Source organism: Solanum stenotomum, chromosome 1, assembly GCF_019186545.1.
Source record: "Solanum stenotomum isolate F172 chromosome 1, ASM1918654v1, whole genome shotgun sequence".
Classification (NCBI taxonomy): Eukaryota; Viridiplantae; Streptophyta; class Magnoliopsida; order Solanales; family Solanaceae; genus Solanum; species Solanum stenotomum.
The window spans coordinates 98,248,626-98,272,629 of NC_064282.1; the positions used below are offsets into that span (position 1 = coordinate 98,248,626).

Here is a 24,004-nt window from a genome sequence, read left to right on the forward strand (position 1 = left end):
AAACCATCAACTAAAAGCGAATAAAAGACAACCCAATGTAATCACATAAGTGGGATCTGAGAAAGATAGAATGTACAAAGACGTTACTTGACTTGATAGGCAGATAGATGATTTCCAATAGAACCCTCAGCTATGAAGAATCAACTAAAGGCAAATAATACAAGATAATCGATAGGTAAAGATAACATTAAAATTTTCCCCAGTATTTCGAGTACACGAAACAATTTTTGCAGCAAGAACAATTGTTTCAGTACTAGTAGGATAACAACAACATCATAAGCAGAAAGCTGTTACACAGAGCAGCTACAACATTCATAATTTTAAGACAACTAAAGTTTTCCTATGCATAACATTCTAACTTTACCACCATCCATTTACACTTGGACAATGAAACAAAGACGACGAGAAGTTCGTAACATAAGATCAAAATGTCAGGTTACAACAATTTGGTCGCGATTTGTTTTAAGATACAGTGCGTCCATAGCATAGACAAGATAGATACAGATTCTTTCCCCATTTTTCCTGCACAAAAAAACAAGGATAGAACACAAGTCAACAACTCGCTCAAATAATAAAATGATGTGGATACAATGTATTTGTCAAAATTATATACGTGTAAACTGCGAACTTGGCTAACTAATAAAACTTAATGGAAGCAAACTGCAAAAAAAAACAACAAAAAAAACTACTATATTAGGCGAAATGAACAGATTGGGACTTGGGGACCAAGACAGAAGTAGCTTCTGTTGCACTTCAACTAGGTTAAGGCAGGGATGACAAAGAGATTGAGAGAACTTCTAGCTCTAGATAACCCTACCATATAGTTGCTGAGTGGCATAAGGGGTGAGTTCTGAAAAATAAGTGGCTTTTACTTATTTACTTGTGCTTATTGGTAAGTACGCATAAATATTGTCTCAAAGGTATTATATATATAATCTAGGCAAACACCTTGTGGAATGGAGGTGGGCAAGGGTGGTGGCGATGGGGCTATTGGAATTTGAGGGGTGAGGGTGGGGAGGAGAAAATAAGTTTGGAGTGTCAATTATGGAACTCATTTTCCCAACTCTCACTAGGGAAGTCATTTTCGTCAACTATAAAGGAACTGCTTTTCCTAAAGAATATTTTCAAAAACCTTTAACTTACCACGTTCCAAACATAAGAAAATGTCATTTTCTGGAAAATTAAAAAATACATGTTATTGTGTGATATGGATGAAACTTCAAGAGAAATTACCAAATATACGAATCTGCAAATATAGCATTACCCAATGAGTAATACGTACTCTTTTCTTAATTAGTTCATCAACGATTTTATTTTTTTTTTATGACAAGGGAAACCCGTAGTCGCTACCCTTTGGGTGCGCACAGTGTAAAACCCCCGCGCTCCTATGCAATAGCTCACAAACCACACAACAATTAGGCAAAGTAGGGATAACAATTTCGCAAACACTACCTTGACATGTGTGCTGGGAAACTGAGATGTTCGCAGAGTTTCTTGAGTCTCATCACCAGGTCTTCGGCGAGGTACACTCAGGATAAGAGCAGCTTGGTCTGGTGTAGCAGCTGTTGCCGTAATACGATAACCATTATCCCACCGCTTATGAATACCCTCACTAGGATAAAGGAAATCAAGCTCTACCACCTATTAAACATTAAAAATCTCCATGTTAACAGATGATCAAAGCTTTCTATAAATAGTCTTCGCATTTACATTCAAGTCAAGTGAGCATGATAGTTACTGTTGCTCATTAACAGCTTAGATTTGACCTTCATCAGGTTCTTTAGATTCTATAAGTCGCGACTCCCAAGAGTAGCTCGGAAGTCATATTCAATTAAAAATTATCTTCGCTTTGTACTGTGCACCACCTTTTCCTTCTCTTTTCTTTTGAATAATATTTCACTTGTCAAAATATATTTTTGCAACAGAAGTATATTTAATCAACTTTTAAATATTCTCTCCAAAAAGAAGACAAGATGAAAAGCTGCTCACCACCAACAGTGAAACCACCGAGATGAGTATCCCTTTGTGTAAACTGTATAGCAATTCAGTGTGTCCTATTTACACATGTCTATGTTCATAAACATAAAGCATTTAAGCAGACAGCAATAGAAATGATAAACTCGTAAGCGCAGAGTTGATATCAAGATTAACCAATACATCAATGAAAATGTATGCTGCCCAGCTTCTCTGTAAGTGACTCAATTTATATATTCATTTTTTTATAACCCAGAACTCCCTGAGGTCAGCGGCATAAAATTTGGAACTCCGAGCATAATTGACCCACCTGTCTACTCTTCTCCGCTTAAATACCAAGCTTTTGTCTGTAAAATGGTTCGAACACGTGTGTGCCTGTCCCACACGTCATGGGATACGCTCTTACCACTAAACCAAAGCCCTGGGGGCAGTTAAATCTTCAAATATCAAAGGAATGAAACACTAGAACTTCTGTTACTTGATTTCCATGTGAACACTTGGTTCACAACACATAACAAAGGAGCAAGCTTAATCCAACAAAATCTGCAAGGTGCAATACAAACGGACTATTTCTATTTTTTGGACAAGGATAAAGAGGAGTCTGTCAAACAGCCATGAGACCATCTAAGACCTGAGAGGTCTAAGAACGATCATCTACTACTGCCCCACACAACTAGGAGCCATGGAAGGAGGCTGTGAATCACACTCTAGTCACATGACCATGCTTCATCAACCAGATTGGTGTCCTACTTTCATGTTTCCTCAGAACTCAAGGATATAGTAGTATGAGCCAATAGAGCAGATGCTGTTCAGGTAAGGCCGTAACATAAACAAACTACATAATTTCAAGAAAAATAGAGTAACAGACTTTCTTTTAGTAAAAGAAATTATAAACAAGTGTAACAAAACGAGGTATGGACTTTTTAAGTAAATTTTAGGACGAAAGGTCATTAAACCAAGCTACTTCATTTCCTTGTAGAAAAATCTTACTGTGACTACCCTTTTAGATCCTTAAGCCTACGCTCATGGGGAAATTTATCCGATAATTTTTCCAGGTTATCATCACAAAGAGAGGAGGGGGGCAGAAGGAAACGGGATACCGTATTAACACTAACACCAGATTAAATATTGTATGAGAGTGTTAAAGAGGGGGACAAACAACCTGGTCACTGAAGCCTGAATTGCGTGACATAACAACAGCCCACCTAGTGTTAGCCGTTGCCATGGAGGTCACATGGAACCCTTCTTTCCATTTCTTGCTTATCCACTTGAAGGGAAATGACTCACTGACTTTATAAGACTGTTGAGTGAACTGTGTGCCTGCAAAAAATGACACAAGTATTACATACAAAAATAAAGATAGTCCAGGACCTAGAGCTAAATCCAGAAAAGCTCAAAGCTGGCGAAACAATCTGCATTTGTCTTTGCATAGGAAAAAATACCCTCCACAACAATTAGATGACGATATGCAACTCACCTATCAAACTTCTATTCTATATATCACCAACTAGTGTTAAACTGGCAAATACAAGCAACAAACTCTGGCATCTCAACAGCAGTACTTTAGTTGGTGTAACTACCTAAGAGAAAAGGCATGAACACTTAATGATTGTTACATTCCAATGTTTGACTTGAATAAAAAGTTGAAACTGGAAAGAGAAAATGCCAAATTTCCATTGTATGAAGAACAATGTGTTAATATCTACAGACGTAACCCAACATTTACCAGCTCCAAAAATATATCTGAAGAGGTAACCCATCATCTAATATAACACCATCTGACTGAAACAATTTTTAGACTCGCACATTATAAAAACTGACAAAATGCTAACACCTTCTAATTCGCCTTACAAATATAAGAAACTATAATGACAGAACGACATCAGAAGACAACTACCCTAGCAACTACAACTTAATTTGTTATAGGTCCATGTTATAGTCTGGAATGGAACTTGAAAATGAAGATGAACCTATCTAAGAACTTCAAGAATCCATATATTATATATTTAGATAGGGCTATACTTTTATCTTCGCACTTTTGGCACAATGTATATAATTCCAGCACATTCTTAGTGCTGTTTACGAGTAATAATAAAAACTTGCCATTTGACAACACAAGAGAGAGAGAGAGAGAGAGAGATCCATGTTATAGTTGGATACGTAAAATGGAGGAAGGAAAATCCAGAGCCAGCAGTAGAGTTTGTTTTTCAATGCAAGATGAAATTCAAAGGGACCAACAGAAAAAGAAACCAACAGAAAGCATATCTGGCAGTAATACAAACGGCCCAATCAAAAATTATGTCGTGACCTACTACTAAACCATAGGCACCAAGCATATCAACACGCTAGTTAATTGTAACTTTTGCTGACTGATAAGCAAGAAAAGATATCTAACTGTATTCTCTGAAAGTGGGTAAAAGATCAAAACAAGCACAAAGAATTAACCTACAGCATGTTAAAAAAAAAAACTCACCTTTTGACATTACTACTAAAGAGGCTCCATTTATGCCACCAGCAAGAGAACTAATATAATAGTTTTTCTCCCACTGCTCCATAATCCACTCCTGTAACACGCATTTGGAAGATTAGATAACTACATCTGAAGCTAAATAGCTGCACACCACATGAAGACTACATGGAACTTCTAATTACCTTGTGTAAGAAGAAAGGTGACAGCTCATAAACTTGGCTAGTGAAGTTCGTTCCAGCGTCCATGATAATAGCCCATAAGCTAGAACAGGATGCTACACAACTTATAGACAAACCATCCACAGACCCTTTCTCCACATGCTGTGCCAATCTTGTGTCTGCTACATTGTAATGGTACCTAATAAAGTCATGATAATAATATTAGGGAAAGTTGGGGTACAAAAGATGATTTTTTCTTTTGTATATCAACTATCAAGTAATAATATTCATACTAATAAGGCGTAAAAAGTGCTTGTATCTCACAGCAGATCAAGGTTCTCTACAAAAGCCAACCAATCCTCTATACCTATCCAATCAACACTATGGATCGAATAGAAAAGGATCATCTCCTGATACCATGGAGCATAGAAGAAGATAAAACAGATCTTCCAGAAGAATCTTTAGTGATTATGCCATCAGAAGACAAAGGACACTCCATGTATCCTTCTTAATAAAATAAGTAAATGAGAATTGACTAAGATACCAAGTTTGGCGGATATTTGTTTCTCCGACTACCATATATCTAGCCTCCAAAGAGTTCAAAATATATTACCAGCAGAAGCTTTCCTCTGCTCCCAAAGTCCAAGAAGTTGAAAACTTCCTGGAGTACCATTATTCCACAAAGGTAGGGGTAAGGGTTGCATATATCTTACCTCTCCAAACCCCACTTGTGGTATTACACTGGGTATATTGTTGTTGTTCATTCATGTTAAATGTATCAGTTCTGTTTTTAAGATAATAGAATGATTCTATCAATTAAATTTACATAAAATACTCACTTGACAACCCCCCCCCCCCACCCACCCACAAACCACATCCCCATTTAAGGTGAAGAAACCAGGATTAATGTTCACAACAGACAAATACTTATTAACTGCCATAAAAGACAAATCGCGTGACATGATATATGTACCTCTGTTTCATCGGCTTTCTGGCATTATATATTGAAATCCATTGCGTCGCAGGAACACCGATTCGAATTTTCTTCTGAGGCTGCTCTTCTTCCTCATTTAAAGTTAGTCTCCCCCGCTTTTGGCCAACTTGAATAGCCTATAATGATTACACCATGAGCCCACATATAGTAGTGACATAAAGCTTACATACTGTGACTCGTATAAAATTTAGAGTACTTACCTTTTGAGCACCATCTGTGTTGATTGGCCTTATAGCAGGATCAGCTCCAAGCAAGCTCCCAAATAGAGAGATTAACTTTGAATATTTTGGTTCTTCATCAAATTTCATGTTAATTACTGTATCAAGAAATTCTCTAAAAGGTGCAGGGCAGAAGCAACAAAGCATCTCTGGAGATGTTGCCATCTTTTTTTTGCAGACTAAAAATGATTTGTTATCACCCTGTAATCCAAAAGATAAATTGTTAACAAGAGACGTGGAGGTTGGGGTTGGGGTTGGGGTTGAATGACTGAAACAAACTGTATGCAGTGTAAAGACTAGAAAGAAGCAGGTAAAGCAGAAACCTGATAGCCCTGCCATGGGAGCCTCCCTCGATGAAGAAAAATTAGCGTGTATGCAAGTGATTCCAAATCATCTCTTCTACTGGCAGTCCTTCCCAAGTGAGCATGTGCACTTGCATAGCGAACAGTCCCTCTGAAATTGATAGACAGAAGTTAGTATTGGGTAGATATATAAGAAAACTAAGGCAAAGGATAGCAGAACGTCAACACACCTGAACGTGTCAGGACGCTGATCATATCCGACATGCTGCCCTTTTGAAGTGTCTTTCCACTTTGTGGCTGTAATTGGTAGATAAATAATTAGGAAAAGGGTTATCAAAATAAGAAACACAGAAACCTACACTAAGCTCTCTTACCCAGTCCCAAGTCAACTAGGAACAACTTCTTCTCTTGTGGTGTTGATGGCTGGCCAAGTAAAAAGTTTTCTGGCTTTACATCTCCGTGCACGTAACTGAGATCAAGCAAAACAGTCACTAGGAAGAATTCAAAAGAGAAGTACAATGACTTCAAATTAAAAGTAGTTCAAAATTCAGCAAATAAAAAGAACCAAACTGATTGCAAGGAAAAGAGTGAATCCATACCCTTTTGCATGCAGCTTTTCCAAAATCGACAATGACTCAACTGCAATACAAGCCACCATTTCTGCAGACATTCTGCATAAGTAGGATTTATGAGCAGACCTTATTCAACTGACACAACGATATATGGTAAACCAAAACTCAATAAGTTTGTCAAGGATCTTTTTGCTGTTCTTAGAAATAAACCCCAGAAAATCAGAATCTATACTAATACACAACTGTGAGCAGATCCTTATCACCAGTGTATGAGGATGGATATCAAGGACCATTTTAACTTTGAAATTAGAATTACTACGTAGTTCATGTCAAATAATTGGTGACTTATTTGGACCATTTTTCTATTTGAGAATGTCATCTTTGTGCAGGTTGACTTATTGAATGATGGTATCTCTATTATCAATTTATCATAATGATCAAAAATAACTGAAAGAGTGGGGAAACAGCAGCCACTTCTGGAGGTCTGACAATTGAAAATGTCTTTATTCAATAAGAATGATTTATACTAGCATTAGCTACTTACGATTGCCCAGAGGAATTCCATACATCCCATAAGCTAGGGCCTAGCATGTCCATAACCTGCATACATGATAATAATAAGGTCAATATGCATAACTGTAAAGCACACTCAATTTATTATTATATACAACAGCATTCACTAGTTCAGAAAACATACAGACCAGAATCCGCTCATTGAAAAGAGGTCCTAATCATTAACAACCACTTTGCTTGTAACTCATCGGATCAAAAATATTTATCTCTCTTTAACTTTCTGAGTATGTCTCAAAATTTTATCCCATTTCAAAAAATTATATCTTTTTTCTATCAAACAATCTTCAACAGCAAGAAAACGGACATGATTCTAGCAGACTCTTTTTACTAAAAAATTAGGAGAATATGCTTGAAAAAGGTCCTTTTTTTTTCTTAAATTGAACAGGAAAGAGTGACAATATTTGTAAGACAAATGGACTAACAATTTGAAGTAAAATGGTAACTTTTTTTGTAGTCCAGAAATCCACCAGGGCCAGTGGTACATGGTTTGAAACTCTGTGGATAATGGCTCACCCCTCCAATGTTCTCCACTTAAAAAGGAGTAGTAGGCTTTCATTTGCAGCAGGGTTTGAACATGTGACATGTTCCTAACCCACACATCACAAGTAACGTTCTTAACACTAGACCAAAGCCCGGCGGCTAATGTCAAAGACGATGTCTGAGATCCAGGGGAAGTGTAATTGCAAAACAAAATCAGTCCCCTCAAAAGACACTCATACCAAAAAGAAAGTAAGCAACTACCAAAACAGTTTCACTCATTCAATTGGAACAGGACCTGGCTAAATAAGTGAATAAAAAATAAAGACATCCATTGTACACTAAAGCTATTTGTTAGCTTAGTAAGAGCAGATATGAGACCCTCTTAAAAACTTGAAATACATCACGCTGCCTGCCTATTATATATATTTTATTTAATTCTTTTTGAAGGCCGAAATTCGAATGCTAAACGAGGTCACAATCACTGTCCCAACTCTCAATGTTGATGTTTCTCCCAATAATGAATATCCCCAACTCAATTTTTTTATCCTCCATAATTACTATAATCAATGCAAATCTGTCTCGGTAAACATACCATCACATAATAGTCTCCTGCCCGTCCTTTATAATGCACTCTAGGCACTCCATGGCTGCCTCCAAGAGTACTGAACCAAAAAAAAGAAAGAACGAACTTTCAGCCCTGCAAATCTCATTTCAGTATAAGTGTACACGGTAACTTCAAAAGATATCAATCCTTACTTGTAAACTTGCCACTCATATGGAGGGCCATAGCTACAGCCTTTGCTGTTTCGATGCTCAAATTTCAGTGCGACCTAGAGACATAACAGAAAGTCAATATGGTCTTCTTTTATCATGTAAAATAAGATTTCATTAACAATTGCATCCAGAAGACGCTAAGACTTGTAGACAGATATATTAGCCTTGTCGAGAAGGATAAGGGGAAAAAAGTGGCTAGATGATTCATATGCAACCACTTTACCTCCAAAGCCAAGGGACCACTAGCACGTTCATTTCCACCGGTAAGACGGCGACCCAAAAACACCTGTCCAAAACCACCTTTACCTAACTTCCTTTCAACCTTATAAACTGGAGATCCTCCTACTTGCACCTGAAAACAAAATTAAGCAAAAAATGAGTAAAATTTCGACATTTAATACAAAGATTTGAAAAAAACTTAGAACACGACGACAGTAAAGCTCAACATCTAGCAATTAAATGTCACATGTATCATCAAGCTTTTTTCAGCTAAAAGGGCTTGCAGTGATGATGAGAATCACATGGGAGGGGAATGGACAGTCGTCTATGGCTGGATCAAGCAATTCCCACCTACTAAATTGCAGGTATAACTGTGTAATTATATTCAATCTAGTAAGTACCTTGTATTAGAATTAAGAAATTCTAGAGCTCAGATGCTAGTAATCCCTATTTACTTCACATACCTACTACCAAATATATGATAATGGCAAAATATAGATAGCAGTGCTAAAACATACACAAAACATGTATCTGAGTAGGACTAACGACATCGATGCAATCTCCGACAATCTCCTCAAGGTCAATATAGTACCAAATTTACTTCCTTTTACAAGAAATAGCCAGAATTTAACAAAGAAATACACATTTAATATGATTCAAAACACAAAATCCCTTTAAACACCTAGAACACCTAGCAAAACAACACGTCACTTGCTTCAAACAAGAAAGACACAACATCAAAATTATCTAAAGGAAGATGATAAAGTATAAGAACATCGCATAAATTTGCAAGCTTCACTAAAACCAGCCCCAACTAGCTTTTTTGGGATTCAGATGCAAAATTGATGATCACCGATCTGATCAGGGAAGAGAAAGGTGCTAAATATAGATAACAATTCCAAAACATAAGCAAAACATGTATGTGAGTAAGACCAATGACATCAATACAATGGACAACAATCCACACAAGGTCAATATAGTACGAAATTTACTCTCTTTCTTTCCAGAAATAGCCCGAATTTAACCGAGAAATACACATTTATAATGATTCAAAAACACAAAATCCTACAACACCTAGCAAAACAACACATCACTTGCTTCAAACAACAACGACAACATCAAAATTTTCTAAAACAAGATGATCATGTATAAGAACCAAGCATACATAGATGTAAATATTTCATTAAAACCAGCCCCAACTAGTTTTTTCTAAGATTCAGATGCAGAAATGGATGATCACCCACCTGATCGGGAAAAAGAGAAGTGCTTTCATCTTCCTGTGCAGTCACTTTATTATTAGCACTCAATCCACCACTCTCATCACCCATCTTATGCTCTTCTTCAACTTCTTCTCCCTCTACTCTCTCGTTTTCGTTCTCCTTCACCTCAACCTTCGCTTCCTCTTCCTCTTCCTCTTCCTCTACTTCCACAAGCTTTGCTTCTGCTTCCGCTGCCTTAGCCTTAGCAGCACGAGTCTTTATATAAGTCCTACCACTAACACCACCAACACCGCCACCAACCCTTTTCTTCGTTTCGGGTTTTGTTTCAACTACTTGAGGAGGAGCACGGCGCCGACATACCCCACTCCGCAACTCCGGCATTCTTTTTTACCCATATAAATTGAACAACAACAACAACCCGATTCCGATTGCAAATTGCACATCACTTATACTTTCATCATCATAATCAAAACCCTAATCATACAAAACAACCCCAAATCCGTTTCTACAACAAACTCAAACTCGATCGAATTTATGAAATCAATTTCAAGAACTGAAAAAAATCATCTTTTTGATGCTAGGGTTTGTTCAAATACTGTAAACGATCTGTAATCCGCGTGAATGTCGATGAAAAAGTAGTACTTTTAGGGAGAGGGGGGGGGGGCGGAGGAGAGAGAGAGGTGGGTATAAATTCTCTTTCTTCTTGTACTACCAACTTTTTTCTACTTATAGGTATTTTCTTGATAGTTTAGGGACTACATTTGGAGTTGAGGAGGAAATGAGGGGTCTATTGAGCAATTTTTTATGTTTCTTTTATGATAAGAAAGAATGAGAATTGGGACAAGGAAAATCACAAGAAAGTTGGTGTTAGTTGAGCCTCCAAAGTTTAGTATAAGACAATTTGGTCCTTTTTAATTGTTGTTAACATTTTAATCTGGTGTTTGGGATCGTGATTTTAAATTTTAAATTATTCAAAAATCATATGATTTTTTTTAAAATGTAATAAGTTTATATTTTGCGCAAAAAGAAATTTAGGATTTTAAGTTTTGAAACAAAAAATGGATGCATGTTTGACGTGAGAGATTGTTGATACTATGTGAAAAGATTATTATATTAAAGAAGAGAAAATGGTCTAAAACCCTCTCAACCTATACCCAAAATCCCAACTACACACTCCAACTTCACGGGTGTCCTATTATCGCCTGAACTTCATATTTCTTTATTTTCTACACACTTAAACGTTGACCTCTCATAGGAGGTGACCACCTCCTCTAGGTGAGTTAGAAGGTGAGAACACCTTAAATTTTGACAAAAAATTTCTCTTTCTCCAATGGTCATCTTCCCCATCATTAAATAAACCATTGTTTCTTCTTCTTCACCATAAACTTCTGTTCCTTGTATAAAAGATTCACGATTTTCTCCCAAAAATAGGTAGGGTTTAGTTGTTTATATTCATTTCTACTTCAAATCTTGAATTTAGGGTTTGTAATCTGCTCTAATTTCTTATTTAGGTCTCTAATTTGAATTTTGAATTTTCTCGAAATTCATCAAAAATGCCAAATGAAAACTTGAAAGGATGATTTTTGGGTCTTTTACGTTTTAGGAGGTAAATAGGGGAAAAACAAGAATTGGGAGTTGAAGAGGCGGGGGACCCGGAGCGTGCAATCACGTTGGACTATGTATTTGGTTTATGTGTTGAGGTCAGCATTTAAGTATGTAGAAAATAAAGAAATATGAAGTTCAGGGGGTAATAGGACACCCGTGAAGTTGGAGCGTGTAGTTGAAATTTCGGGTATAGCTTGGGGGGTTTAGACCATTTTCTCTATTAAAGAATAATCAGTTACTTCTATGGTTAATTATTGAATTTTTATAAAATTATGATATTTGGATTTTGTAATCAAAATATTTATTTATAAAAGGTATATAGAGATATGTGATTTAACAATGCGGTGTCTTAAGATATTTAAAATTTTTGTTTATGAATTATGATTTGCTTATTTTGTAAAATTGTATAAGAATTGGAGAAATATTGATAGTTTTTATAATTTTGTGGGTTTTTTTATGATTATGAAAAAAAATACAATTTAAATTACAAATCTAAATAAAATTTCAAGTTCATAAAAATTGATTTCTTGTTAGATATTCAAAATTGATTTTGGAATATGAACTAATTTAAAATCGTATCAAGTGAAATTCATTAAACGGAAAAATATTTTCTATTAATATGTTTTTTTTAAGTTCTCTTTTGTATTTTGTTAAGTATTTGGTCTATTAGTTGTTAAATGATTATTTCTATGTTAAGTCTATCCTTCTCTAGTCTTTTCCTTTTTTTCGTTTTTCTATAATAGAACTCATATTCATGAGTTTCTTCAATCCATTTGATCAAATTATTGTTTGATGGTAACTTTTTTTTTATTTAATATTTGAATATGAGTCTATTTAATTTAATTACATATTTTTATATGTGATGGTTCCTAGAAGATAATGTTCTTTATAAATAAGTAATTAAACCTACAAAGAGACTATCTCATTATAGATGGAACATGATAATACTAGTATATCATCTAACATTTCTTTTAATTGTGTAAATTGAATTCGATATGTTAGGAGCAAAAGGAATCAACACATTAACTTTGTAAAATTTTAATATATTGTAAAAGTAAGTCAATTTTAAAAGAAAATATTATTAATTTAATTTATTATGCAAACATTAATATACACTAGACAAGTCACGTTTTGACGTGTCTATTATAAGGCAATTATAAATAAAATAATTTTAAAAATAAAAACGTTATAAACTTTGTCACACTTAAAGTAATGGGCGTGTCTTTTATTTACGTCAGAAAGATGTCGTGTAAAGAAACACTTACTCCAGATGTCTTCTGTCAATAATATTAATTTTTTTCCTTTCTTGTACATCTTCGTAAATCCCAAAATAAGTGCTCCATCTCGTGCTATACTTTTGCTCTCTTGTCTTCTAATATTGCTTTTGATGATGGTTTGCGTCCATACGTTATCATGAAAACACATTTTATATATCATACATAATAATATGAGTAACTCAATTAACCATAATTTCAATTAGGTGTAAAAGCAAATATTAAGATTTATATTTAAATGTAAAAGTAAGCATCCTAATAGAAGTTTTAAACTCAAACAGTTTTAAATTATGAAAGTTTAATGAATTAGTGTAACATCTTGTAAATTCTTCGCATGCGTGTAGATTTAGATATGATGATTTCTAGTTGCACACAAGTGTTGATGTCAATTTCCAAATGTAGAAAGCGTGTTGGATGTGGATTAAGGTTGTAAGGAACCTTTTAGCACTGGGTTGAGTTCAAAGCTTCCCTATTGATTAAGATTTTGCTTAAGATCACGTAAGGTTCAACTTCACACAAGCATGTCTCTTAGAATATGAAGAATTATATATTTCATTAACCATCAAATTAAAGATCTTGAGTATTATTCCCAACTCCAGCGACCGTTCGTAAATTCGAGTTTGAAGTTAAAAGCTATGATCATTTTTCAGAGTTGCTCTTGTCTGAAATTTCTAGTTTCATGTACTATGTGTCAAAGTAAGACTCATGGTATCATCAGTTCGACTCATGGTTTGATAAATTGATCTGTACTTTGACCCATGAAATGATTTAGAGAGTCCCAAATCCACCCAGGCAACCACGATTCGTGGTATCAAAGTACGAGTCGTACACTGACTCATCGTCACTATTTTCAGACCTATTTCAAACGTATTTTCAAGAGTATTTTAGACCCTATTATTCAATCCCACTATGTTTTGGCTTACAAAAATCATAAAATATCATATTCTAAGTCAATTCTCTCATTTTTCTCTCTATCTCAAGTGAAGAACAAGTTCTCTAAAGCAAGTCAAACACCTAGGATTTTGTTCGAGCAAGTCCATCAAGAGTGATGCGTGGATATTTGACGGCACATTTGATGCTTTTAACTACGAATAATTGTGAGTTCTGAAGCATTGACAATATCTTTTGATAGTTTTTCTACTATGTTAGACAAGAAATTAGTTGAGGCGAGAGAAAAAAAAAGCAAAATGGAGCTAACTATTTCCAAAGAAAAGCTCTGACGGACCGCCAGACCTATGACGAGCCCTTAGGTTAAATGTCACACCTCCAGGAATACTATAACTCTCAAATCTTGTGTGATGATGAAGGTGACAGACCGTCAAACCTTGACAGGACGTCAGGTGCAATGTCAGACTTACATAATCCTAAACACTTTCTAGAGATCAGACGAGAGCCGAGGCGATGGACTGCCACACCTGTGACGAGTCGTCAAATGCAGCGTCAAACGAGACTCGAGATGCCTGCTTTCTATTTTTGAATTTTAATTCTTAGAACTTCAGAAAATTGAGAAGTCAAGTTGGAAAAGGAAAAGTGCAATTTTTGACTAAGGTAGTGGTCCACGAGACTAACCTACGGATCGTAGAAAGTCCTACGGTCCGTAGGAAGGCAATCGTAGACTATGACACCAAGTTGAATTTTGAAACTTCAAGTTTCTAAAGTTTGACCTACGACTTGACAGAACGAGCCATGTAATTTGGATGAGTCGTAGATGGCCTTCGTAGAAAGGATTTAGAGATTTGATTTTGGACCTCAGGTGTATGAAATGTGCATATAAATTGAGACGGAGAAAGTATGTGTTAATTGACTTTTAGCCAAATTGCCGCGAAGATACTCGAACATCCTATTATAGACCCGTTTTCCTTTTTTTTTTTCTACAGATTCAAATCAAAACCCTAATTTCAACAAATCTTCAATTTCCCCAAATTCAATTTCATATCTCACAAATCTGTGATTTTCTAGCGTTTTCTTCTTCAAATCCATAAGCTTAATACTATCAGTAATGGGTGAATTGAACATGCAAGAGATGCCATTACCAGCTCTGTTCGAGCACGCTAAAAAAATCCATGATTTGGCTTCGGAATCGAGCGTTGATGAAGTACTATAATTTTATGTATTTCTGAGAAATTATGCTGAAAGATTTGATTTTTTTTTTATTGTTGATTGAATTTGTGTGTGTTTTGGTTGTTGATTTTGTAGGGAATAGTGAAGAAAGGTTGCGAGATTTTGAGAGTGTGTGAAGAAATGATTGGAAAATTAGGGTTGTTTTCGCTTAATGAGACTAAAGATGATATTAGCACAGCAAATCTCAAGTATATTCTGGTAAGTGTTAGTATTAGCACAAGTATTACTTTGTGTTATTTCTTGTGCTTCGAGTTATTTGGTTGTTATTGTTCCTTTTCTCTGAATGATATTTAATTCTTACCTTATTATTACTATGTCCTCTTTGATTCTGTATTTTCCTTTTCTATTGGATTTGTTATGCCGTTACTTGAGCCGAGTGTCTTTAGGAAACAACCTCTCTATGTTCAGGAGGTAGGTGTAAGGTTTGCTACACTCTACCGTTCCCAAACTCCACTTGTGGGATTACACTACATGGGTATGGTGTTGTTGTTATTGTTGCAAGTTATGATAAGTACTTGCTAGTAATGTTAGTTTTGCATTTTTTCTAAACTTTTGATACTTAAGTAATAAGTACTACTCCATTTGTTCCAATTTGACATAATATTGTTTTAATGAACGCCTAATTCAATAAAGAAATGAACTACTTTTTAAATTTGTGGTCTTAAATTTGTGTTGGGTTGTATCAATTGTATAAGAGCCACCCACCACTGCCCTTCGTGGCCTGGATGGTGACACCAGTATTGTAGTGTGCCCGGGACTAGAGATGGTCTAGCGCACAACAGTTGAGGACGACGATAAAAAGTGTGGTGGTCTGTTATGATCCTTTTGCAAGGTTAAATGGAGAGCTGATGTGAAGCTTATATAACCTTGGGATCTCCCACCTAAATAGCTAGCTTTTGGGGTGTGATTTTCATAGGTTGTATCAATCTGTGTCACAAAAAACTTTTGTAACTTGTGGCAATATGCCATACCAATTATGTGGTTATAAAAACCTTTTCGTTAGGATAAAACAAGAAGTGTAAAGTCTTTTTTTTTTTTCAAATTTAGAAGTGTCTCATTTTTTTTAGAATGGACTAAAAAGTAAAATGCGTCACACATAAATTGGAACAAAAGGAGTAATAATAGAACTTCCTTAATGAAGCTTTGTTCTAGTGTTTATAAGTTAAATTAAGGTGACCATGTTGTTGAGAAGTGGCATATTCAAATCTCATATTTTGCTAGTGCTAGCTGAAGTTACCTTTTATCTAACGTTAGGATCTCGTCCTACATTTTAATCTGAACTTAATATTTCCATTATTCCAATTTGACAGTGTTTTTTTCTTTTTTTAAAAGACCCAAATATTGTCCACCTTCCAACAACAACATACCACAAGTGGGGTATGGGGAGGGTGGGGTGTACGCAAACCTTACCCCCCTACCTTGCTGAGGTAGAAAGTCTGTTTTTGGTTGACCCTCAGCTCAAATGTCCACCTTCCATAAATGGAAATATTGTACACATTAACCTCCATAAAATAGTTATGCTGGACCAACCTTTTGCTATTCTTTTATACATGTATCAAGTCAAACGAAGATGTTTATGCTTTGAAATGGAGGAGTGTAGAAATGGAGGATGCAACAGCAAATTTGCAGTATTTGTTTTGCAGTTTGGTGGAAAATGACTAGTTTCAGTAATAATTGGCCTTTTTTATCAGCAGGAAAAGCTAGTGCTTTAACTTTTCTGGTAATTCCATTTGGTTTTTGCCTAGACATATATTGTTTGTCAGGAAAATTAAATAAATAGCTAGCTCACTCAGCTGTGGTCGATCTTTGTTGAAGATATTCTATGTTCATTTCCCACTAAACTACACAATAAATACTGCCTAATCATCTGACTTGAATACTTGCTGTGGTCTTTTCATATTATTAGTTACTGTGAGAATGAGGATGATGGGTGGGTGCCTGGGGTGGAAACTATATGGAGTATGGACTAATCTAAAACTTTTCCGCAATTTCATTGCTGTCATAGAGGTTAAGAGACCTTGTAGCTCATGGCAGGTCTTTGGTTTAACACTTTTCAGAGGGTTGGCAGGCTGTCAGCTTAAGCATTTTGTCATGCTTGGGTTACTGTGATTTTCTTCCATAACCATTAAAAAATACTTGACTACCACATCTTTTTTTTTTAAAATCAGTACTTCACTGCTACATCTTTCATCACCATCACCAAGAACAGTCTCATTCCTTTTGTCGCAATTTTCTTCCACAGCCAAAGAACATACGTCACCACACCCTCCTCATCACCATCACTAATCTCCTTTTTTTCATCCCTTTTTTCTCTCTACTAGCTGTTAGCATCACATCCTCGATCACTTCCATTGCCTCTGTAAACAGCATCTCTTGTTCCCTCTTGTACTTGATATGCGTGCTACCATTGTCCATAAAAATTCTTGTAAACTTGTGATTGCAAGGGAATCAGCTTGCTGTTTCGGCACTACTCATAACCTGAATGGGTTTCTCATTGGTCAGGGCTGGGAACTGATTCCATCAAGTTATTTTAGGGGGGGTAGTAGTTGCGTTTGCGTTTTCGTCCACTATTTTTGATGTAGGTCCATGCTATCATCAGTAGCCTGAGCACATATTATAATCCACTAATGTCAAGCTTGATGTTCTTGCTTTATCCATTTCTAGTTTTAGTTTGTTTTCACATTTGAATTAGAATTTCCTTGATCCTGTTTTGGTACTCACAACGGGTATGGAGTCTTATATTTCATTATTTCAGGTCCCTTATTATCTAGCAGAGTTAACAGAAAAAATTGCAGAAGATGATAGGATAGAAGTACTCAAGGCGTCACAAGCTAAGCTAAAGGTAAAGACTATTACGGGCTTAAGCTATGTAATAGATTGTGTTTTAAGAGGGATAAACAAAACCTATTGGTTATTCATATCTTCTCATTTTTATTGGTCAATATTTCTAGGAGTTCATTTCATTTTGTGAGACAATGGAACTTGTTCCTGAAGACGAGATAGAGACATCTACCCAAGGTGGATCTAGTTCTTCTGTAGATCGTAGAGCTAAGAAGGTAGGCTGGACTTCATGGTTTAAATGTTGTGTACGGCTTTTATATTTAACGTTTGGAATCTTATCGCCCTCAATCTTAGATTCCTTCAATTTTTAATGAGATTGTTACTAAGTACATTATGTTATTTTAGATTGCTCGTTTCAAACGTCAAAGAGCTGCCGAGTCAAAATTACTTGAATTAAAGGAGTGGAGAGAGCGTCGTGGACGATCTACTAAAGCAGCTGCATTGTCAAGTCCTGTGGAAACTGGAGAAGATGACATGTTTGATGATGACGGTGAAGAAGAAAGGGAGGTTAGTTAATTTCCCCAGTTGTGGCATGGGCATTAGCATAAGCTTCTTTTTTTCTCCGCCTTTTTCTTTTTCTGGTGCTGCAACTTTTATGGCACTTAATTGGCTGTCATCCTTATCATTCGAGGAATTAGTCAAAAGATTTTATAAGCTTGTCATTAAATAAATGAGCTAATATAAGTTATAAAAGAAATTAGCGATTCTGTTGACGATGCTGGTAAGCATGCAGTTGCTGCAATGTTCTTGTAGAGGTCCACAGTCAAGTTCACGACATTGGAGCCTACGTTCAGTGGATAGGCACTCACTATTTGTTTTTATTTGTCCACACGGAATGTTGACCGTCACCCTTTGAACCTATCATAAGGATTTGCATTGACATCAATGGCTAAGGAGCTTTCCATTTTGGATATGATTTTATTGGAAGAGTCTCGATTTTGCTTATTAGATGCTATTTGATTTCTTGGATTGAACTATATTTTTCCTCTACGATATACATAGCCTGATTCAAATGTAAAATTTGCTATCGCTTCTTTCAAGTTATTTCCAATCTCAAGTTTTGGCTTCTATATCTCATTTTGAGTAAATGTCTGATTCTTCAAAACCATTATACATTGCAGGCATGGCTTACAACTCTTTCCCTGGCCCTTTGTAAGGTTTGCCAAGATACTCATTTGAGTTGAATCTTTATTTATTTCCTGTGCTTGGTACCTTATCTTCGTAGTTATCAAATCACTTCCCTGCAGGCCTTTGATTTGCTTGAAATGCTGAAGAGGGAGGAAGAAATACTATCTGCTGTCAGGGAGAAGCAGCTGCAGGTACTAGTTAAACTCAGTTAGTTGATTTTGCTTCTTTTCTGTGCTAATTTGCCATTCGGTTCTGGTAGCCTTTGATTATGGTAATTGCTATTTGAACTTGTGCGTTCAATCTTTAATTCTCTCTCCCTTTAATGAGTTCATTTGAGCCTGTGATTTCCGCCCCAGTACAGAGGGGGTGGTTGCTCTAGTCCTTCCCGCAAGACTACCTAAAAGATCAGCATTAAATTGCAATACCTCTCTTCTTCAACTCCGTGAACCTGTTTCTCCATATCTTAAAGACAGCTTTTGTATCATTGCTCTCTAGGTTGTGCTTTTGCTTCAACACATAACTTTACTTCTTTTGTAGGATGGGGAGAAAGAATTTTCGCAGCTAATACTTGACGAACGCACCCAAAAAGCAGAATCTTGGCATCGGGATGCTGCTACACGAGCTCGCTATACAAAACCTGCAGCACCTATCACCTGTGCCACTTTTGCACAAGATGTCATAGAAGGGAGGGCCAAGGTTTCACAGGCGCATGACCATAAACACCAGCCTTTACTTTTTGGACCTGCAAGTCTTGTTGGTATGAACCCTACAACTGAACGGCAAAGGATAGCTGCACAGGTCTTTCAGCCTCATTATAGGTATGCGTACACATAATCTCTTGAATTACAAAGTTGATATATTTACTCATTTTAGATTTGTATGTCCCATAATAGGTCCCATTCTGCTACTCTTACCCGGAAGTCAATGACTATTCATAGCTATTACCTTGACACCAAAAAAGAGTTCGACCCCGTGCGTTATTTTTGTCCTAGTTGATCCTGATTCGACATTAGCAGTATATTGACTTCCCCCCAATAACCGAATACTTTAGCCTCAAAGAACTAGTTTTCTGATCTTTATTCATATGTTTTAGATTGCCAACGATGAGCATAGAAGAAGCTGGGCTAACGGAGATGAATATGATGAACGAATGGCAAGAAAGGAATGTTAAGCTCATGGAAGAAGCAACTTCTTCATGGTACAATGACGGTCCCAAGACGAGGCCAAATGAAGATGACGAAGAAGATGATAATGATGACGCTGCCCAAGAAAAGGCAAGAGCATGGGATGACTGGAAAGATGACAACCCTCGTGGCGCTGGCAACAAGAAGCTAACTCCTTGTGGTTAGAAGCAATTGCATCAGATTCTGAGAACTCCAATCAATAACCTTTTTTAGCACCTAATTTATAACTCAATTGACATGCTACACCAGTTTGCCATTCAGTTGGAAACCATTTTATTCTTGTTTTTATATGTGTTGCAATTTTTGTGTAATGTCTAAGGTAAGGTAATGTATTATAAAGTGGTTTTTATTTAAAAATTGGTAATGACACTTTCTCTAGTAAAAGAAGTGAGTAGTACCACATTTTAAATATCGACCTTGTTTGAAAAAATTGCAAAAATAAACTACAACAACATACTCAGTGTTTTATCAGGTTGCGTTGTCACAACTCTTGACGATCACCATCAAATTGGGTATTGAATTTTGACGGAAGGACGTAGAGCCAGGGGCGGAGCCACCTTAGTATAAGGGGTTCATTCGAACCCCTTTTGGCGGAAAATTATATTATTTATACATGGTTAAAATAATTTTTTTTATATATATAGTAGATGTCGAACCCCCTTAGGCTACTTCGTGTGTCTATTTCTACAGATTTTGAACCCCCTTACTGAAAATTCTGGCTCTGCTTCTGGGTAGAGCGTGGAGTATTTTCTTATTATGTACTTCTTTTTGGCTAAGTCTTTTTTTTTCTTTTCTGGCTAGCTCTAGCCCTAGTAGAGGTCGTAGACTAGACTACAAGGGCTAGCGTCCAAGGATTTATTAGATTGTTGATCTCACTTAAGCACTCGATGTCACAAATAGCAATAAGAAAGGGTAGGGTTAAGGATTACTCACGTCACGGGTCCAACGAGCTCAACTTTCACTGAAAAGAGAGGCTAGGTCTCAAGTTCATCAAATTGGGTATCAGATCTTAACAAATTTGATTAATCGTCGTAAACTTGTTGAGTCATATCTTTGCTTTTTTGATTGATTCATATCGGTCTAAATCAACTTAAAGTGACTCTTAATTTGATATTGAACCTTATAATAACAATTTCAATAATTTTAATGGTTAGACTTAATCTAATTCTTTTACGATTGGATTTGGTGTAACAAGAAACAATTACTATATCTGGAAAATATATGGTACAAAGAGATATTTAATGTCACTACTTATTAATTTGTTCCAATAAATCGTTTAAACTAATGTTTTAATTAAATACATTTATAGTAAATAATACTTCCTTAATTTACTTGCCAAGGAATTAGCAGATTGCATTCCTTAAATAAATACTCCCCTTGATGCAAAAAATTATAATTTATAGTACTTTTCGTATAGTTTTTTAATAACTAAATTTTTTGTTTAAAATATCGAAAGTTTAAAATTTTGAAAAACTCATTTTTTAAAACAAATTACACTAGCATTTGACACTATCAATTTAATATGATAAAAGTCATTCAATCAAAAAAACACTTGGGAGTATTATTTTCTTTTTGAAGAAAACATCTTAAAAATTTGATAAATCGATATTTAATGGCTATTTTCACTCTTAAGTAATACAAGAAAATCAAATCGTGTTCTCCAATAATTTTTCCAACTTTTTAACAATTATTTTTACTAAATTTTTACTTTTGTAGAATTGAAGACCTGCTTCAGCTCTATATTAATCTTCCGATTAAGAGGAGATTGACGTACATAAACTAATTAATTCTAAAAAAAATTAATTGAATTTTTTTTATTTAGCTATTAATTAGTAACGCATATATTCTAGCACTGACTTATGAGTTTTTTGTTTTTTCTTTGTTGGGGTTAGTCACATGGGCGATGTTAAGGTACTTTACTCTTTTACATATTCATTATCGATATCTATTTGCATGAATTTTCTATTTTTAAAATTAAGTCTTCGGTCTATTAATGTGAATTAATTTGTATAATCTTTAAATGAAAGTGAAATTAATGAAGTTTGAAATGAAAATTAGTACTTGCTCAATTTAAATTTGTGTATCTATATTTTTTTTTTTAAGTTTGTTTTTAAAAGAATGTGTCAAGTTAGGTTTTGAGTCTAACTCATACTCTTAAAGCTAGAACAAAGAAAGGATGATTTCTCAAACCTTGTAAGAATTATCAACCACATCCCCCTCCACACCTAAATCTGGACATTCTTTATTCGGAATTTGAGTTATCACCCCCTCTTCATCTTGACATTCATTGTCCGGATTTCATTTATCACCCCCACCCCATGTCCAGATCCAAGTATTTTCATTTGGGATTTCATTGTCCAGTCTAGAACGTGATTTCCACCCCACAACTATTCTTAATCTGGGCTCCCACATCGGTTTTGGATCTGACCATGTCAAATTAGGTCATGAGCCTAACCCACACTTCAAAAGACATTTCAAAGAGAGGAAGATTGTATAAGTCTTATAAAGAAATAAATATTTCATTTATTTAGTTACGTGGGATATTCAATTCCTTCATCAAGATGTTTTTTTTCGACAGCTCTTTTTTGTGTAACATGTTTATGACCACAAAATTAAAGGACATTTTTACACATTCAACCTATCTTTAGTTTCTGACCATAGGATTAAAAAATCATTCTTTAATTTATTAAACTTTATGTCAATAAAAAATCAAACAAACAAATTAAAATAAAGTCATTAATAATTAAGAGATTCTGAAAATGACATCCTCAAAATTACCGAAACACTAAATGATCTTTAATTCGTTAAAGATAAAAACTTTGCCTTTTCTAAGTCAAAAAGTGTATGTTGAGAAAGAGTTGTAATAAAATTTAATTATTTAGATCAATTATTCTGACCACTATTAATATTTATTGGGTATATTAATGAAGGAAAAGGTGGCAAAGCTGAGGCAATTGAACCACATGAAGGGAGATGTTAGCAAGCTACAATTTCTTGATAAACAGTTTGGATATTTTATCTTTTTCTCACTCCTTCATTTTTTGGATCAATTTATTGTCTCTCTGTGATTATATTTTGTTCAATGTAATGAAATGTACGCGTTCATCAGTATTCACAGGACCAGGTCCCTAACAGAATAAAGTGCAGAAAATAAATAGCACAAAGTAAACAGGCACAAGATTTTTACGTGAAAACCTCCTTGCTCAAGGGAGTAACCACGACCTGTCTCACAGGACTTTTCAAACTATTTTTACTAATCTTTTCAAGTAAAAGTAAAATAAAGTTTACAACATGAGATTAACCAGATAATCTCTACACTAAGTAATACAACCTATTACTTAAACGAGCCTAAGAAATGCATCCATTGCCCACTATATTAACCCTCACTGATTAATATAGACTTTTGACCGTAAGACACAAAGTTACCCCTAACTATGTTTCTTACAAGACTCAAACAAAGTTTTGAAATGTTTCTAACAAGAGTGAAATGAATCCTACAAGTTAAGCTCAATAAAAACGATCAAGAACAGCAGCAGGTACGGAAAGCACTTCTTCTGTTGATCAGATCCTTATTGTATGTGTTCTTGTGCTTGAATTATTCCTTGAAGATGACCTTCTCTTTTTAAGCTTGTGAGTTTTTGTTTGCCAAATCTAGAGTTTGTGATTTTTTGGAAGAGACTATATAAAATCAACACACACTTGTTGACACAACCCTATTGGTTGAAGGCCTGCTGTTTAGAATAGATGTGCACCTACCACATCAAAGGTGGTAGCTTTTCTGACAACTGTCTTGTCAGCAATGTTCTTTGTGAGTTCTTGAAAGGCTTGCTGGCTGACTTCCTCCTTTGAATGAATGTATTTAATATGGTGTTTGTCATGTTGAAAATATCAACCATA

The 24,004-nt window shown here is 35.4% G+C and overlaps 2 protein-coding genes and 1 non-coding gene across 3 annotated transcripts; 1 reads left to right on the top strand and 2 right to left on the bottom strand.

Annotated features, from left to right (window-relative positions):
* Positions 1–165: 165 nt before the first annotated feature.
* LOC125853416 (casein kinase 1-like protein HD16) lies at positions 166–10,642 on the bottom strand. The gene is made up of 16 exons (XM_049533098.1): positions 9,979–10,642; positions 8,739–8,867; positions 8,498–8,571; positions 8,334–8,403; positions 7,233–7,288; positions 6,716–6,787; positions 6,491–6,585; positions 6,347–6,413; positions 6,138–6,267; positions 5,797–6,015; positions 5,576–5,712; positions 4,627–4,801; positions 4,448–4,538; positions 3,137–3,294; positions 1,453–1,641; positions 166–522 (listed from the first exon to the last, which is right to left on the bottom strand). Exons 1-16 carry the CDS (start codon positions 10,333–10,335, stop codon positions 463–465), a joined length of 2,079 nt encoding a protein of 692 aa, XP_049389055.1. The 5' UTR covers positions 10,336–10,642; the 3' UTR covers positions 166–462.
* On the bottom strand, positions 2,573–2,797 carry LOC125854065 (small nucleolar RNA U3). The gene has a single exon (XR_007445356.1). It is a non-coding gene; the product is annotated as a small nucleolar RNA U3 (small nucleolar RNA).
* A 4,020-nt stretch (positions 10,643–14,662) lies between the features above and the next one.
* On the top strand, positions 14,663–20,429 carry LOC125846611 (PP2A regulatory subunit TAP46). The gene is made up of 9 exons (XM_049526167.1): positions 14,663–14,928; positions 15,030–15,152; positions 17,710–17,796; positions 17,906–18,010; positions 18,141–18,302; positions 18,917–18,952; positions 19,043–19,114; positions 19,461–19,741; positions 20,017–20,429. Exons 1-9 carry the CDS (start codon positions 14,833–14,835, stop codon positions 20,270–20,272), a joined length of 1,218 nt encoding a protein of 405 aa, XP_049382124.1. The 5' UTR covers positions 14,663–14,832; the 3' UTR covers positions 20,273–20,429.
* The last annotated feature ends 3,575 nt before the right edge of the window (positions 20,430–24,004 follow it).